Source organism: Lycium ferocissimum, chromosome 11, assembly GCF_029784015.1.
Source record: "Lycium ferocissimum isolate CSIRO_LF1 chromosome 11, AGI_CSIRO_Lferr_CH_V1, whole genome shotgun sequence".
Lineage (NCBI taxonomy): Eukaryota > Viridiplantae > Streptophyta > Magnoliopsida > Solanales > Solanaceae > Lycium > Lycium ferocissimum.
In genome coordinates, this window is record NC_081352.1 from 60,086,125 (window position 1) to 60,104,313 (window position 18,189).

The 18,189-nt window shown below is 34.1% G+C and overlaps 2 protein-coding genes across 2 annotated transcripts; both read left to right on the forward strand.

Annotated features, from left to right (window-relative positions):
* Positions 1 to 4,029: 4,029 nt before the first annotated feature.
* On the forward strand, positions 4,030 to 7,591 carry LOC132037763 (protein EFFECTOR OF TRANSCRIPTION 2-like). The gene is made up of 3 exons (XM_059428368.1): positions 4,030 to 4,185; positions 4,939 to 5,310; positions 5,851 to 7,591. Exons 1-3 carry the CDS (start codon positions 4,096 to 4,098, stop codon positions 6,952 to 6,954), a joined length of 1,566 nt encoding a protein of 521 aa, XP_059284351.1. The 5' UTR covers positions 4,030 to 4,095; the 3' UTR covers positions 6,955 to 7,591.
* Positions 7,592 to 15,503: 7,912 nt separating this feature from the next.
* LOC132038544 (uncharacterized) lies at positions 15,504 to 17,738 on the forward strand. The gene is made up of 3 exons (XM_059429198.1): positions 15,504 to 15,511; positions 16,823 to 17,400; positions 17,446 to 17,738. Exons 1-3 carry the CDS (start codon positions 15,504 to 15,506, stop codon positions 17,736 to 17,738), a joined length of 879 nt encoding a protein of 292 aa, XP_059285181.1.
* Positions 17,739 to 18,189: the final 451 nt, after the last annotated feature.

Sequence of the window (18,189 nt, forward strand, 5' to 3'; positions counted from 1 at the left end):
AAAATGTCTAGAGAGTTTTTTGCCAAAGCCTTACACAAGTATGCATGGTATTGTGTACAACTTCTACTTGTGACTTTTATGACTTTTTTTTTTTACAAAATACCAAAAAAATTAACCGAACCGTACGGATACCAAAGAAAAACCGAGATGATGAGATGATTTCGAAATATTTAATTTTGGTTATACAAAATAAAATAACCGAAAAATTGATATGGTATAAATTTTATAAAATTACCGTCCGAACCGTACCGTTGACACCCCTAAAATAAAGCATCTCAATCCATCTACTTATTTCCTATTAAAAATAAAACATCTTGTGTTTTGTTTTCAGTAAAGCATGTCGTGTTTTATTTCCTTCTCTAAGTTGGTTCAGTATTTGTTTTCCAAAAAGAGACTTTTCTTTTCTTTGTAGGTTTCTACCTTCCATATTACTCCCTCCATTCCATATTAAGTAACCTTTTAAGCTTTTTATTTTATTTCAAAATAAGTGACGCTTTAGGATCTTAAGAAGAAATCAATCCTATTCTTCCAAACTTACCCTTATTTATAATCAAGAATCATTAAATAACTTTTTTTTTTCTAAGCATCAATTGGGGGTAAGTTAGTAAAAATATTCATAATTTTCTAGGAGTAAGTAATTTTTTAAAGGGTGTGCATGAGCTAAAAGAGTCACTTATTATGGAATGGAGGGAGTATTTTTTTTCACGCCTACAAAGAAAAACTATAAATACAAGGTGTAATTTGCTAAGTTGCCTCTATTTGTTAGATATTTCTTGAGAATTGAGCACTATTAAAAAGAAGTAGTTTTTAATATATGGATATAGATGGAAACAATTATGAATTATTGTTTTGAATTCCTAAAGCACTTGTTATGGGATAATTGTTAATTATTTTGGGATGGAGGGAGTAATTCTTTAAAAATTTCTATCATTGTATCGTTATTGTTCTTTGTGTTGTTTAATTCTTATAGGAATTTCTATCGTTATTAATTATCATTTTTTTGTGCGGATTGCCCTTCAAAGGCACTAGTCTTTAATTTTTTCCTTTCGCTTAATAACTCAAGGTTCTGGGTTCGAACTCAGCTTAGTAAAAAAAAAAAAAAATTCGCAAAGTAGAGCTTTGTAGCAAAATTAGGTTTATTCGGACAAAAATTAGGCCTTAAGGCAGAGGTTTGTAAAATTTCAAATAAGTAAAAAAAATAAAAAGTTGCCTTAAACTCTGCCTAAGATAGAGAGTTTTACATGCAAAACTCTGCCTGTATCTAAATTCTACCTTATGATTTTTTTTAATTTTTGACTAAGTGGAAATTAAAAAAAATTTAGCGAATGGCTAAAATTAAAGAGCACCAATTTGAGGGACAAAAATAAAAAACCAGTGCCTTTGAAGGATAATGGTGCAAATGACCCATTAATTATTGCGTGTATCTTTAATCGTAGCGGTGGGCTATTACTAGTGAGTCCGGAGCCTAAAGGGCATAAAAATACACGGTATAAACCAAAAGGGGACTGCCTTTTCATTACATACCAAAACGGGTATAACGTGGATCAGTCCACGTTATACCCCAATTTTTTTTTCAACTGTCAGAAAATCACAGCAAAAATTAAAAAAAAAAAAATTAAAAGGTATAACGTGGACTGATCCACGTTATACAGAATTATTTGTATAACGTGGAGCAGTCCACGTTATACCATTACTATATATATTTCTCCCCAACGTTTTACAAAATATTTTGTAAGACGTTGTCTCTATTTAAATCATACTTATTTGTGTTTTTAATAAAAAAATTTATTAATTTTTTTAAAACATATAGTTAATTTCAGTGATTAACTGAAATAAATATTTTAACACATGCAATAATTAAATATGTGTTATATATGCGAACATAAATAAAAAAAAAATTGGCAAATTTTTTTTGTGCAACAGTTAGTGTGTTTTTTCATACTTTGACCAACGATTAGTCGTGTGTCAAGACTCCGAAACGTCAATATTTTATATAGAACCTGATATTTTTTTCTGCGTACAATAATGTAGGCTCAATACATCAAGGATACGTATACGTTCGGATCGTCATTTTAGGGGTTGAAAAGGTGCCCGAAGTAAGTTTTGTTTGAAAAAATTTAGTGTTTGACTGTAAGGTTATTTTAGTCAACTTTATATGTCGAGAAAATTAGTCAGCTTTATTTTCAAAAATTGAAACCGCAGAAGTGAAATTGACATTCACAGCTACATTACCCCGGGATTTTTACGTTGAAATCTATTGCGTATCATCATCTTATAAGTAAATAAAACAGAAAATTTCAGGCCAATTTGGGGGAAAATTAAAATCGAATGGGATAAAAGGTGTTTTTTTTAAAAATCGGCTAGGCCAAACCGAACCTGATATTTTTTTCTGCGTACAATAATGTAGGCTCAATACATCAAGGATACGTATACGTTCAGATCGTCATTTTAGGGGTTGAAAAGGTGCCCGAAGTATAAGGAGAAAAACTAGTTGTAAAGTGGTCAAACTTTAGATGGTCATAACTTTGCGCTCGGACGTCCGTTTTATGCGTTTTTTTTTTAACTTGTGTATTTTTTCGAGATCTATGCGGACAAACTGCCACGAGGCGGTTTGGCCGAGCCGATTTTAAAAAAAAAAACCTTTTATCCCATTCGATTTTAATTTTCCCCCAAATTGGCCTGAAATTTTCTGTTTTATTTATTTATAAGATGATGATACGCAATAGATTTCAACGTAAAAATCCCGGGGTAATGTAGCTGTGAATGTCAATTTCACTCTCGCGGTTTCAATTTTTGAAAATAAAGCTGACTAATTTTCTCGACATATAAAATTGACTAAAATAACCTTACAGTCAAACACTAAGTTTTTTCAAACAAAACTTACTTCGGGCATCTTTTCAACCCCTAAAATGACGATCCGAACGTATACGTATCCTTGATGTATTGAGCCTACATTATTGTACGATTAAAAAAAAATATCAGGTTCTATATAAAATATTGACGTTTCGGAGTCTTGACACACGACTAATCGTTGGTCAAAGTATGAAAAAACACACTAACTGTTGCACAAAAAAAATTGGCAAAAAAATTTGCCAATTTTTTTATTTATTTATGTTCGCATATATAACACATATTTAATTATTGCATGTGTTAAAATATTTATTTCGATTAATCACTGAAATTAACTATATGCTTTAAAAAAATCAATAAATTTTTTTATTAAAAACACAGCCGAGTATGATTTAAATAGAGACAACGTCTTACAAAATATTTTGTAAAACGTTGGGGAGAAATATATATATATATTAATGGTATAACGTGGACTGCTCCACGTTATACAAATAATTTTGTATAACGTGGATCAGTCCACGTTATACCTTTTAATTATTTATTTTTTTAATTTTTGCTGTGATTTTCTGACAGTTGAAAAAAAAAAATTTGGGGTATAACGTGGACTGATCCACGTTATACCCGTTTTGGTATGTAATGAAAAGACAGTCCCCTTTTGATTTATGCTGTGTATTTTTATGCCCTTTAGGCTCCGGACTCATTACTAGTCGCATGTGCTTATTACTCGTACACTAATATGAAAATTAATTGATTCGCTTGTTTTTAGCAATGACAATTTTTGTAGTTTCTGCTATTTTTAATTTATTTCTAAAGTCTGTTATATTTTATTTAGCCGATAGACTCCCTCAATTTTAATCGACAGAGTTCGTCGGTCAATATGTTCCGAGACACTATTCTCTGATATTATCAAGTCTGTTGGTTTTTTTGTATAACGGACTAACGCCCTTCGGTTTTGTCTCGAGGTATTTGGTCTTTTCTTTAGTAATGTGTACATCTAAATATGAGTTCTCGTTAATTTTTTTTCATAATTCTTGTCAAATCTAACAAACAGAGTTGGATGAATATTTTATCGGAGACTAAAATTATTAACTTTTGAGGAAATTAAAGGATCAAAACGCATAGTTAAGGGAGTATTTTTGTCCTTTTCACCAAAATAGTGAATAGATAAGAATAAGGGTAGTGCAGTGCAGTTTAATAAAGCAGGAGCAACGGTGTTGTGTGGAGCTTGGAGCAAAGGGTAGCTGAATGGCAGCTACAGAAAGATCCGTCACGGGTCGGCTCAAAAGAGAAGAGTGTAAGCGCACTAAACATGATTCGGCTTTCTCCCGTTGGAAGGTTCCATCCTTGCTCACTTTTCTCTTCCCTTAATTGCCCAATTTTCATTTGCTTTCGAGCTCGAGTCTTTGTTTTTGCTTAGATTTACTAGGCCTTTGCCCATAGATTTCAAGTATTTTTCACTTGATTTGTTGGATTTGTTTTTGGTTATATTTCTTTTGCAAAGGAGATAAGAGAGCACTTCATTTGAAATTTGGAGTTGGAATACGGGTTTGAACCACTTTGGAATCCGACTTCATGTTGGATTTGAAAATTTTATAACCAAACACCGATTTTGAAATAAAGTAAAAGATTATTCTTGGAAAAAAGTGAAGAATTTTCATGGCCAAACGGTTCCTTAGATCTATAGTTGTCCCCGGTCATTTGGAGTTGTACAGTTGTTGCTGATTATGGAAGGAAGAAATGGAGAAATAATATAGTATTACTAGTATAATCTCAGAAAACTTGCAAGAATGTAATAGAACTGTAGTAATGGCCAAACCAACTTGTGACTTTTTCCATGAAGAATAGCCCATTCTTCTTTATCTCCGTCACAGAATTTGATGTTAAAGAATAGCAACCCATCGGGCGGCTAAGTCATCTTCATCAACCATATTTTCTAGGAATAGTCCATCATAAAAGATAAATGACTTTGGGTTTTCTCCAAAAGAACAAAAAGAATCTACACTGTTGGAGAAAATGTGATAAAGCTCAAATATTTTTCTCTTAAGTTGTAGCTAGTTATATTAGCAACTTACACTGTTTTACTGGCAGATTCTAATTGGACCTAATGATTGGGAGGATTATTTACTGGGGAAGGAAGGAGCAGAGAAATATAGGACTCAGAACCTGCCAAACTGCACGTCGTGCTCTGGAGTGTATGAACTGGGAATAGTTGTGTCACGACATCAAACTGGGCGAGAGGCTAGCAGATTTGACACTGATTATATTGTTCCAGCATATGTTGGAAAATCTGACAATGTTAGGACTAGGCTGCAGCGATATGGCCGTGAAGGTGCTCATTTAGAGAATGGCTGCTCCAATAGTGAGCTGCACCTCGCTGAAAATGTATCTGGTTCAAAGAGAGCAGGATTATTTACAGAAATATTCTCAAGAGGCTTCTCTATTGTTTATCGGTGGGCACCTGTAAGTACATATTTCTCTTATCTACAACGTTGAGCAACTTGCAGATGTGTTAATTTGTGGTTTCCTTGTTAGATATTGAAATACAAAAGGTTGTTGCTTGCTCACTTATGCAAATAATAAGTAAACTGCCATTTTTTTTTTTTTTGAATAAATGTGAAGCTAGATTTGTAATGTTACTTTTCCTTGACAAAGATTGCAATTAGTAGTTGCTCGCTTGTCAGTCTATTTGGCATTCAGATTAAAGCTCTCCTAGTTTTACTCTGTAATCTTGTTGAGAAATTACTACTATACTTCATTAAAAGAAAAAAAATACTACCATTAGGTTCTTTCATTAAGCTATAGATGGATACACTAAAAGGTTAAGTTGAGTTTTCGCTTTCAGCACTTCGTTTTGTTCTGTTATCTGAGAAATCATTCTGAGCTGTCTGCCAGCCATATAGTTGTCCAGTTAAGCATGTTTCAGTGAAAGTAATTGTGCAGTATTTACTTGTACCTAAAGTACCTCAGTTACTATTGGTAATGTTTCTTAATATTTAACAGATGAATGATAATAAAAATGCTGAGAGAACGGAAGCCCAGCTGCTCGACAAATTTGATTATGCTTGGAATAAAGGCAGTAATGGTGTACGTCGCCACAATGATGTCCTCCACAAGCTTGATGGCATTTCAAGAGCAAGTCGCCTTCCTGCTTTCATCAGGAAGCTTCAATTGTCCCTTGAGAAACAAAAGGGTGTCAGAATCAAAGCGTGCGAGCCCTTTTTATTGGAGAATGGATCTGACTTTCATGATAGCTTCAAAAGCAGTAACTTCCTTCCCCAAATTTTCAAATTTGAGCGATCACAGCCAAGGATAGTTTCACTGAGTTTTGGGGTAAATGATGATCCAAATACTATTTGTGGTGTGGCTTTAGGTCATGGATCTGTTTGTATAAGGCCTCCAATGACAGGAAATAAAAGATGCGCTGAGCACAAGGGCATGAAGGTAAACAGTGTAAATTCAAAGTTGATTGCAGAAGGAAATGAGAGCACACGACCTTGCGGAAGTAGATGTAAGGAAAATGCTCCAATTTGTGGTTTTATCTTGGATAGTGGTGCTCCTTGTGCAAGAAAACCATTTCAGAGAAATAAAAGATGTCTGGAGCACAAGGGAAGGAGAAATCGAGGGTTCATTTCTCAGCCAATGACAGATAAAATTGTCCAGTGGAACCACGATCCTATACTGGAAAACAGGACGACTTCTAGTAATGATTGTCAGCAGATATTATCTGGTAGAGCGGATACACGACTCTCTCAATATTTCTCCAGTTCTCTAATCCACCAGAATGACAATGTCAAATGTGGAGTTCATTTAACTGATGGTGGTTTATGCACCAGGCAACCTGCAGTAGGAAGAAAACGGTGTGAAGACCATAAGGGTATGAGGGTTAAAGAGCCCATTTCTAAGAAATTAGGAGCAGAAATGCCAAGTGTATTTGCAGGTCCAGCTTCCAAAATTAGCAGCGGGAAAAAGCATTGGGCTATAGACATTCCATCAGTCAACCATTCTCCAACTTGTGGAGCAACAACGCGTAATGGTTCTTTTTGCAGAAACAAACCTTCGGAAGGTAATAAAAGATGTTGGCAGCACAAAGGCATGAGGAACTGAATAAGCACTCCACAACCTGCATAATGTAGTTTCATCTGTCGTGGTGCACCCTTACACAGTGGTTCCTATTGTAAAAGGTTACCACACCAAAGGATGCAGTCTAGCAGTCAATAAAACTTGAATGAGGGCCATAGGATGCCAGGTTTCGAATCTTAGCAGAGGGAGGATGCATGTACCTAACGGCACGAGGCTGTCTTAGACACAACCATTTGAAGGTAGGAGAAGGTGTTGGCAGCTTGAAGGCTCGAGGGAGGTGTTCAGCTGTTTCAACTGGCGCAGCATATTAGCAGGCATCATAATTTGTGAAGACAGCAAATCTTTAAATTTGTCATCCATGTGTGCTTCAAATTAAATTCTGGGAAATCTTCTGATTGATAGTGTGTATATTAACAAAGGTAGTTTGTTGTGTGGCTTTACTGTTCTGAAGACAAATTGGTCCTATGGTTTGGTTGTTCTTAACAGCTTAGTAGTTGCTGCTCTGGATTCTTTGAGATGAAGAAGTCAGGCTGGATTGATGTCAATTTCTGTAATCTAATAGGAACTATACAATTCGCAGCGCTTCATTCAGGTTCCTTCTGTAGTTTCTGTAAGCCTGTCTTGAGACATGAATAATTAAGGTTGAATATTTATTATTTTACTTTTTGATAATCTCATATTAGAAAGAGATAATGGTCGAAAACACACATGAAATATCACTTTTTGCGATTTTCCTACTTGAACTGTCATGCAAACGCGTTACATACCTGAACTATCAACAATTATTTATCTAACATACCTCGACTAGTATTTGATGGTGTGTAGTGTACACTCTCTTTTTTTGTTTTAAAAAGGTGCCAAATTACACTCCGCACAAATAATTAACAGAACTAACTGGGAAAAAAATAATTAGGAGATAATGGTAAAAAACACACCAATAGTATCACTTTTTGCGAGTTTCCACACATCAGATATTAGTTGAGGTGTGTTTTTGTAACGACCCATTTGGTCGTTTAGCACTTTTAGGCCTAATATCCCTAAAGCACCCTTGTGGTCTAATTTTTGGTGTCTATAGTTTGCGATAACCGGTGATTCGGTTATTTAATTGTGAAGTAAACTTTATGTATTTAATGTGTGTGAATAATCTATTCATAGAAATAATATTTGGTATATGAATAAACGGTATGGATTAGAGTTCTACCGCTATGATTTATGATAATGATTATATGAAGTGTGCTTAAAGGTGACAAAAGGGTGGCATTTTACGTGAAAAATTTAGATGATACACAAGGTTAATATGTAATGTGGGAGACGGGTACAAAAAGGCGTGTATTAACTGATAAATTTGGTATGTTTTCAAATGCCATTATATGCATTGTTGTATTATTGCTACTGTCACGTGTAAAGTTAGGGGACAAAACCCTTGTGCTTGGTAAGAGAGTTTTAAATGCAGCAAGGGGTACATTTTTCTTTACATTGATAGCTAGATTATTTAATTAAATTTTCATTGATGCTATTAAAAAGACATGTGGGTCCATAAAGGAATATTAGCTTAAAGTGATAAGCTTGAACAAAGAGGTCATACGGTGGTGCTTTATGAATTGGATAAAAATATTTGTTTTGCTCATTTTCCCTGGCCAAAAAGGTGCCAACTGCTATTTCATCTTATTTAGAGTGTGAATAAAGATTTAAATGGAGGATGGAAGAGCATAGCTAGAGCTGAACTTTCAGTAGCACAAAACCCATGTTTGAGGCCTTATGATGAAAGATTAACTTGGGAGTGAAAGCACCACGCACAATGTTATATCCCGCATTTTTTTTTTGTATGTTGGATTATTCGTGAGCTAATGGGCATAAATTAAAGGATAAGAGTATTTTTGGGATTGAGACAAGGACTTTTAATCTCCGATTTTAATAAGTGCACGATCTGCTAATTAATTACAATTAGTGTGGAAATGTTAATGAAGTTGGGGATTAATTAACCATGGTTAGATTATTAAGAGGGGATTTAGGATTAATTAGTTTAATTAATGCAATAAGTGAGCCCCACAAAGCATTATAACACAAAAAAAATCAGATTTGTGATGAGGGGCATTTCATAGTGGACACGTGAGGGAGCACTAGGCTGCTATAAAACAGCATTTTGGGATGACTAAAATAAGTCATTCTCCACATTGTTATCTTCCACCAAAAGTTGAGTTAGTGAGAAAAGCTCTTAAGCTTAAAAGAGAGAGAGAGAGAGCCACACGGCCATGGCCAAGACTTTTGTTTTGTATTAATTAAATAAGGGGTATGATGGTCCCACAATCCACTAATTAAAAGGTAACAATGGGGATTAAATTTCAGATTGAGACAACGTATAAGCAATAGATTTAAAGGGGTACAAAACGAGATTAGAGTTAGTGGAAAAGAAAAAAAAAGGATTTATTTAAAGATTAAGTGGATAATTGGTAAGGGCACATTTTCCCACGAGTGACCATGTTAACAAAAGGAACAAATGACTTATATATAAGTATGGATCTGGTGGCAAACATAAGAATGATTTGGTAATTTATAAATACTAGTGGTGGGTTCCACAATCCAAATAAAGAAAGGAAAAGGAAGTTTTATTATTATTGCACTTTGAAAAGTTAGTAAAGTTTCGAAGCAACTCACCACCTTTTATCATTCCTAAGAGCAATATGACTCCATATTTTTAAGAAACAACGTGGTGTTGATTGCACAACAACTTTTTATATTCAACAACATACCATATACTTAACCCAACCACGTAAAGAACTTCTTCTTATGAAATTGACCAAAGCAATATGTATGATACAAATTCATTGAAACTTTTATCACCAACAACCATGGCATGTACACTGCCAATTTCAAATGTTGGAAGAAAATTGATTTTTATTTTCTAGGATCTATTGGAAGCAAGGGAAAACGTCCAAACAAGCTTGCTCAATTAATTCTATGTAGTACCACGTTTTAGTCATCTATGGAAGCAAGTTAGTTTTCCTTCAAGGACTTTTAAAGGGAGAGTTGTTCTTGGAAATCTAAGACTCTGTCTGTTGGTAGCACTTCAAAAGGAAAGAAAAAAAAGCTTTGGCGTGGAAGTTCGTGACACCGTTCGGCATTGAGGTAGGTTACGGTTTTTTTTTATGTCTAGACTCCGGTTAGCGAAACGTATGTAAATAGTAGTGATTGACGGGGAAAGCATGATAGGCCTTCGGGCATGGTGTGGAGGTAAATTCCATCTAGGTTGGTATTGCAACGTTATGTGGGCTTGTCGCCATTATTGTGATATCATTATGTGGGCTCGTCGCCATTATTACGATATTGTTATGTGAGCCGTCATTGTATTGTGATTTCATGTATTTGATATAATTCTCTCTCTCTTGTTATCCCACCGGTCATATGGAAGAGGAAGGTTATTACCGAGAATTGAATATTGAATTGCAATTCCTAGTATGAATCTATGGAACCTATGATTGCGGTGATTATCGAGGTTGATTCCATGCGAGGCATGCATCCCATATTCTATGTGCTATGTGATGTAATTATCACCTAGTTGTATCTTTATCACATACTAGCTCCCTCACCTTATGAAAGGGAAGGGTATATATTGATGATCGAGCCGTGGGCAATAATATGACTTGTACTTGTTTATTGCATATTGGTGATATAGTTGAGACCGATATCATGCATGATATGCTTTCATATTACTCTTATGTTGTTATAATGGTGAGAGAGAGTGATTGAGAGACTCCGAGGTTTTTTCGGAGATCGAGAGTGACAGAGAGACTCCGAGGTTTCGCCGGAGATCGAGAGTGACGCAGAGACTCCGAGGTTTTCGGAGAGATTGAGAGTGATTGATAGCCTCCGAGGTTTCGCCTGGGAGAGCACGAGTGGTACATGGACTTCGCGGGTCCCCCATGGGTCATGACTATGAGGCATTGCCATAGCACGTGTGTACGGGAGTGGAGTGGAGAGGTGACTATCGCATTGCATAACATTTACATAGCACGACATTGCATTGCATAGCACTCCATTTGAATGGTCATTCATGTCATTGCATGCACGGCACATTCTCTCGATTGATTCTTGATTTGTGAATTACCGAGTTGTTGTTTGTAAGTATTTATTTTAAAGGCCGGATGGAATCGAGGTTTATAGAATTCTCCCTAGGCTTATAATCCGAGATATCGAGATCCCTGTGACTATCGTTAATGCAAGACTTTTCACGTGCTAGATGTGTGGACCGTGTTTGATTACTTATCCGCTTACTTGTTAGTTGCTTCTTGTTTATATGCGTGAACTAACCATTGTCGGCCTATGATACCTACGAGCCTTGTGTTGTGCTCATACTTTCTTGCTACACTCCCATGGAGTGTAGAGTTATTTTCGGTGATGTTCGGAGTCTCACGACCGTTTCGAGGCATTCGTCAAAGACGTTTGGGTGAGCTATTGCAATCCGAGTCTCTCCTTAGATTTCGTTGTTCTCTATCCTTAAACAAAAGTCGTATCCGGTTGAGTCGTTATCTATTCATTGTAAACTTCTTAGAAGCTCTTGTATGAGTAGACCAGATTTTGAAAATTTCTTATAATAAAAGTATTTATTCCGCATGTTGTATCAAATTAAGGTAGTTATCTGAAGGGTTCGCCCACCAGGGAGGATTAGTGTGGGTGCCCGCATGATCCATGATTTGGGTCGTGACAGTTTTGATAAATAATTGGTGATAGTTTAGGTTGGAAACGCAAACACTTGATAATTCAACTGTGTTTTGATAAATAGTTGGTGATAGTTCATGTAGAAAACGCAAACACGTGATAATTGAGGTAGGAAACTCGCAAAAAAGTGATATAAGTGTGTTTTTACCCATTATCTCTATTAAAAAAGGGAAAAGGGGTCAAATATATATCTCTACTTTATTTTATTAGCTAACTCTACCTTCCGTTAGCGATTGTGAACAAAAATATCCCTGCCGACTTCAAACTTCCACACTTATACACCTATTTGGATGAAAATTCTCAAATCCTCTTAAATTATCCGATTTAAAAAAATAATAATTACCCAATCCCTTTGTTAACCCACCTCGACCGCATCATCATCATCAAGATGGGATTATTGTTGCTAGAACTGTGTTGCCCAAAAATAATCCCATGAGAGAACTCAAAGCACCCGTTCTATTCGTCTTATCCATTTCTTTTGTCTTTTTCACTTTCCTTCTCTTTTTTTTTGTTTGTTTGTTTTTTTTTTTTTTTTTTTTTTTTGGTGTTGTCTGTAACAGCAAATAAATTCTAATCAGAGTGAAGGAATTAAGCTGCTAATTATTATCCATGGAAAAGAAGCATTTTTCTTCTATTGCCAACGACGTCATTCAGAGATGTGCTCAGTTAGTTCTATAACTAGTGAAAGTGGCCGCGCTTCACGCGGTGATATAAGTATCATCAAACTTGTATCTTTATAAATTACATGTGTTCTATAGTAAAAAGTAAAAATATACAAAAATTTGTATTGTCACGTATCTTATAGACCTCAATTTATGATGCCGGAGGTGCCCTCTTTGACCAACTATATTGTTAGTATATTCTTCAGTCATAACTATCAGTCTGTTTTAAAATAAATGTTTTCTCAAGGTTTATTGTTCTTTTTCAGATATTTAACCCTCTTTTTTTGAATTATAATGTGTAATATCAAGCAAATAATTTTCCTAATCATATGACACACCTATAGTGAAGTAATATGTATTTGTTATGATCTTTAAAAGACACGTGCATCTAAAATTGTTCGTTAAACTTGATCCTATAGCAAAATATCATAGCCAAGTAACTCTTCCGTCATTATATGCTAATCTTGTTAAAGCCAAATCATAGCGAACCACTAACATTGACATAAGTTAGCAGGGAGTAGAAACATACAACAACATTTAACTTGTATAAATACAATAGTTGGAACTATAATCTATGGTTAGGTGGCAGTCTTCTTCGTGATAAAAAATAATGAATAAAAAACATGTAACTTAAGACATGCATACAAGTAGAAAGATATTCAGAAAATAAAAATACCACAAGTAGATTTGTAATTATCTCATAATCAAGCAGCACATCCAAAAAAAATTGGTGCTTCCTATGCTTGGTCTCTCTCATTTCCCTAATTCTTTATTATTGAGTCTTGAGGATTTTCGGGGATGCAATGTGTGATGACCCAACAACTACAAGTTATATATAGCCCTCCATAATTCATATCGTTCCACCTTCATAACCCCTCAATGAGCTTATTATAATTGAAAGTGTATGTGCCGTTTTATTCCCCCATGATCACCACGTTAGGCATGTTGGAATAATGCTCCAACTAAATCTAATTAATGGGATAGTTACTTTTGTAACATCTTGAATAATGGGAGGGAAGAAGAACTAAAATATTGAATAGGAATGAGTGGAGTAGTAAATATTGAGACATTTATATATAATATAAAGCTAGGCAATAGAAAGATGATGTGATACCTCTCTTTGGCCAAGGATTCTATTTATCTTTTTTCTCCTTTTTTTTGACATTTTCTCTATTACTTTTTCATTTATGAGCTATGTTAAAAAACCTCAAAAGTAATCTCTCTTAATTATGTAAAATATGATATATTAAGAAACCAAAGTATAATATATTAAGAAACCAAAGTATAATATATTAAGAAACCAAAGTATCATTTCTTTTAACACTGATGAAAAGCTCAAAAGTCCCGCACTAAATCCTCCTAATAGTACATTTGTAACGTACCCACTAATCATAATTTACTCTTCCATTACCCACTAATTATAGCTTCACAATTCCAATCATCAATAACAATTTTATTAGACAATCTGATAAGTAAATCAGATTTTCTTTATTCTTGTAACTTACAGAATTTGAGAAGTTGCCATAAGTTTATTATACTATATAAACCAGATTTATTCCTGAGAATGACGAATGTAAAGAATGACCATTCCATTCATTTGCTTATCTTGAGAGTTACAGAGTAATTCTTATCAACACCAAATGCTCCTTTAATTTTTTTTTCTTTGTTTATATACATAATAACGTGTTTATTTTGAACTAATTCTTCACATAACGTATTTTTCAGACTATTTCTTATCGTTTATCAGAAGCAGATTCTGAGCTAAGATTATTAGCCAAGGGAAAAAGAGGTTGGTAATATTTGAAGCTTCCGACCAGAAGGTGGATTCTTTTTATTTAATATTAAATTATAGTGTTCTTTTTTTTTATCCGCTATATTTGTTGAATTTCATTCGTATCAATATTTTTTCCCTGGTTGTTTCCTTTGGACCGTAACTTTTGCTTTTAATGTGCTTATGTTTATTTGTATACAATAATTTATTAATATGATATTTACCGCGAGTAACGGAGAAGAAAGTAAATGAGACATGAAGAAATCTATATATTATATATAAAGCTAGGCAAGAGAAGAGTGATGTGGCACCTCTCTTTGGCCAAGAATCACATTTATCTTTTTTTCTTAATTTTTTTCTATTTATATTCTATATTATAAAACCTGGAAGTAAATTTTTAATCCCATTAATTCTCTTAATTACCATGTCTTTTTCAGTTTAGAAAGCTGAAAAGTCAATGTCATTAATTTAGTGATTAATTATTCAATCAAAAAAAATATTAAAACGTAGAATATATGGGGCTTCTTCAGCAACCAACCAACTAAGAACGTCCTCCTCTTGGCCCTTATTTTTTTTTTCCTCCGGATATTCTTGAACGGGTAATTATGCATTTCATTAGTGTTATTAAATTTCTCACTAGCACAATATTAAAGTTTTGCATATTTTATGGGAGGTCTTTATTTTTCTTTTGAGGTCTAATAATGATGGTTAAATTACTCATCCATGTGTTTTGTTCGAAAAGTCTTGACAATAGCAAAGTTTTCTTCTTAAAATGTGGTTAATCTTAAAAAAAATTAATCTAACTTCATAAAATATGTCTTTCTCCGTAATTTGTATCTTCACATGAATAGGTGAAAGAATGCAGTGGCAATAATTGGCATCATTGATCATATTCAGGTTCATCATCTACTTTCATATAATGCTTATACATTCCTTTTTCATGAATATCGTATATGATATTTTTGGAGTTGATTCTCATACGTGTTCGAGCATATTATACATTGAATAAGCTTGCTTTTACTATTGACTGTGAGAAGTTAATTTGATGATATCAATTAAAATACCATTTTGCTTTTTCATTTTCTTTTATTGTCATTTCTTGATATTTTAGTTGGATCTAACTACGGTTCTATTTGTAAGTATTTTTGTTTTTTCCCTGTCTGATTCAGGTCCCAAAAATGTGATTCCACTATCCCTTTTAGCTCTTCGTGTTATTTGTACATTATTTTATTAAATATTGTTTATTTCTTTTCCCCTACTATTTTGTACTGTATTACATTTTATGATGATAATTTATAATACATAATTAATTTATAACTATGGCTTGGTTCTTATTATATTCCCAACAGTTTATCCTCTAATTAATCTGTTGATTTCTTATATTTAACTGTTTGGATTCTTATTCTAATTAACTTGGATAACTAATGAGGAGGTAATATATTTCTCATGTTTCTACCTTTTATATATTTTTTAAGTAATTTTCAATGGTCGAGTACTTTCTTATTCTTATTTTTAGTCAGCAATTTTACTACAAATAACTTTTATGCACTAAATAGAAAAATTGTATAGTAAAGAGGTTGGTAACAAAATTAACTCATGGGATCACTGGGATTATCCTATCTCATTACATTCTTCGATGATGTTTTTTGCTGATATGATATGAATATATAATATTTGTGATTAATTCAAATTCACTTTCATTATTTTTCATCTTATTGGTTGTGACATGTACTGCAATTATATATTTGTAGTTTTTTTTAAAAAAAATTATTGTATGTAATTTGCTGGTTTTATATATTGATAACGGCATTAAATTATGATTTTGAACAAGTAGAAACATGCAAAACTATAGTGAAACATTTATTGCATAAGAAAAATAAAGAAATGTATCTCTTCGTTCCTTTTATTTTTACAAATAAATCTACTTTCGTCAGTGTTGTAACGTTGCAATTTTTGTATTTATTTTGTATACGATCATAGGGATCAACGAGGAGGAGTGTATATACTATTTCGTGGAAATTTTGTTAAGTTCTAATTAAGAGAGAGGAACAAGTAATTGGTTCCACTTCAATTTGTTATTCCAAATATATGTCCATTAAACTCATAAATTTTGTGGACAAGCGAAAATTCATTCATACAGTGATTATTAAAATGGTCAGGGGTTTGGAGATGTAGATCACTTTCTTATATTTTTATTATCACCTTTCTAAAATATTACAAACAATTTTAATATTGTTGGCATATGTAAGTTTCTTGATTTACTGTTTTATAAATTACGTTAAAAAAGTTAATATTAAATATTATAACTCCCACTTCACCAATGATAAATTTGTAGATGCTATCCATGTTCAGGGGCTCTAATCTTTCCAAAGATGAATTCATTTAGCCAACCGCGCGAAGCGCGGATTTATTCTCTAGTTTAAATATAAATATTAAAGAATAAGAATGAATAGAGGAGTAGTAATTGACACATTTATTTTTGTACAATAAAAAGTACTCCTTCCGGATCAAAAGAGTGTCCACTTAGCCTTTTTTTCTTGGGTCAAAAAAAATGTCCACTTATCAAATTAAGAAAGAATTAACCTTATTTTTTCAGATTTTCCCCTATTAAGTGTTATGTGATCAAATCCCAATACCTATTTAATTTGGGACAGTTTAGTCAAATTACCTATTTTTCTCTAGGAGTTAATATTTTCTTAAGGGGTGTGCAAATGGCTAAGTGGAGACTTTTTTTTAAATCCAGAGGGAGTAATAAAAATGAAGGAACTCAGCAGGAGGTTGATAAAGAGACAGAAATATGGAAATCAGCACTGGTTGTGTATGTAATTGGAGAAACACCTGGGTATAATTTCATGAGAAGATATATTAGTCAGACCTGGAAGGATGTTGCAGATCCAGACATTTTCCTTCATGAAGATGGATATTACATTGTGAAATTTCTGAGCCAATTTCATATGAGACTTGCACTACACGCAGGGCCTTATACTATCAATAATAGGCAAGTAATTTTGAAACCCTGGACCCCTGAACTCAACTTCAGTGCAGAGTTTCTCACAGAGATACCATTATGGGTGAAATTCCCTCAGCTCCCAATGTCTTTCTGGAGTTGTGATTCTCTTAGCAGGATTGCTAGTACTATTGGTACTCCACTGTTTGCTGATGAGTGTACCACTAAGAAGACAAGGATTTCATTTTCTAGAATGCTAATTAAGGTAAATGTGACTAAACCTTTGCCCACTGAGATCATTGTGATGGATCCTAGTGGTAAAGAAGTTAAACAGGATGTGGATTATGATTGGAAGCCCCAGTATTGTGAAAAGTGTATGAAGATAGGTCATGTCTGTCCTGCCTAACTCCCTCCTGAAGCACAACAAGAGGTACAACCTAGAAGGAGGAGAAGACCAAGAAGGGTGGTTCAACAATGGGTTCCAAATGCAAATAAGGTTGTAGATCAGAATTCTGAGAGCACAGAGCTGGAACCTACTAGGACTTGTACAGGACAAGAAGAGGGACTACCAACTCTGTTTGCTACCAAAGATACTGATACTGCTCCTACTAAGACTTGTGCAGTCCAGGAAAAGAGTCAATTAGCTCAACAACTTAACAAAGGTAATGATCCTGTTCCTGCCCTAAAGAAGCCTGCGGGTGCAGTTGAGTAAGCACTACCTGATACTAGAGGGAAGGTTGTGTTAGCCACCCCTGAGCTGAATGAGAATGAGTTTCCTGCATTGAGCTCAATTCAATCCAAGAAGGGTATGTTAGCTCTGCAGTTTGGGAGTAGTCCAATAGTATCCTCCATTCTTAGAGATAGAGATGGAGGAACTTCTACATCCCAATGTCCTGGTTGATATGGAATGTCAGAGGCCTCAACAAAAGGTATAAGCAAAAGGAGCTTAGTCATTAGATTAAAACCAAAAATGTTAAGCTTGCTAGCCTTTTGGAAACTAAAGTGAAAGAGGCCAAAGCTCAGACAGTGTTGTCTAGAGTTTTTCCAGGGTGGATGGGTTTGAATAATTACCAACATACTGCCAATGGTAGAGTTTGGATTGTTTGGGACAACAGATACTACTTAGTTACTCCAATCAAAAGTGGAGCTCAAATGATCCACTG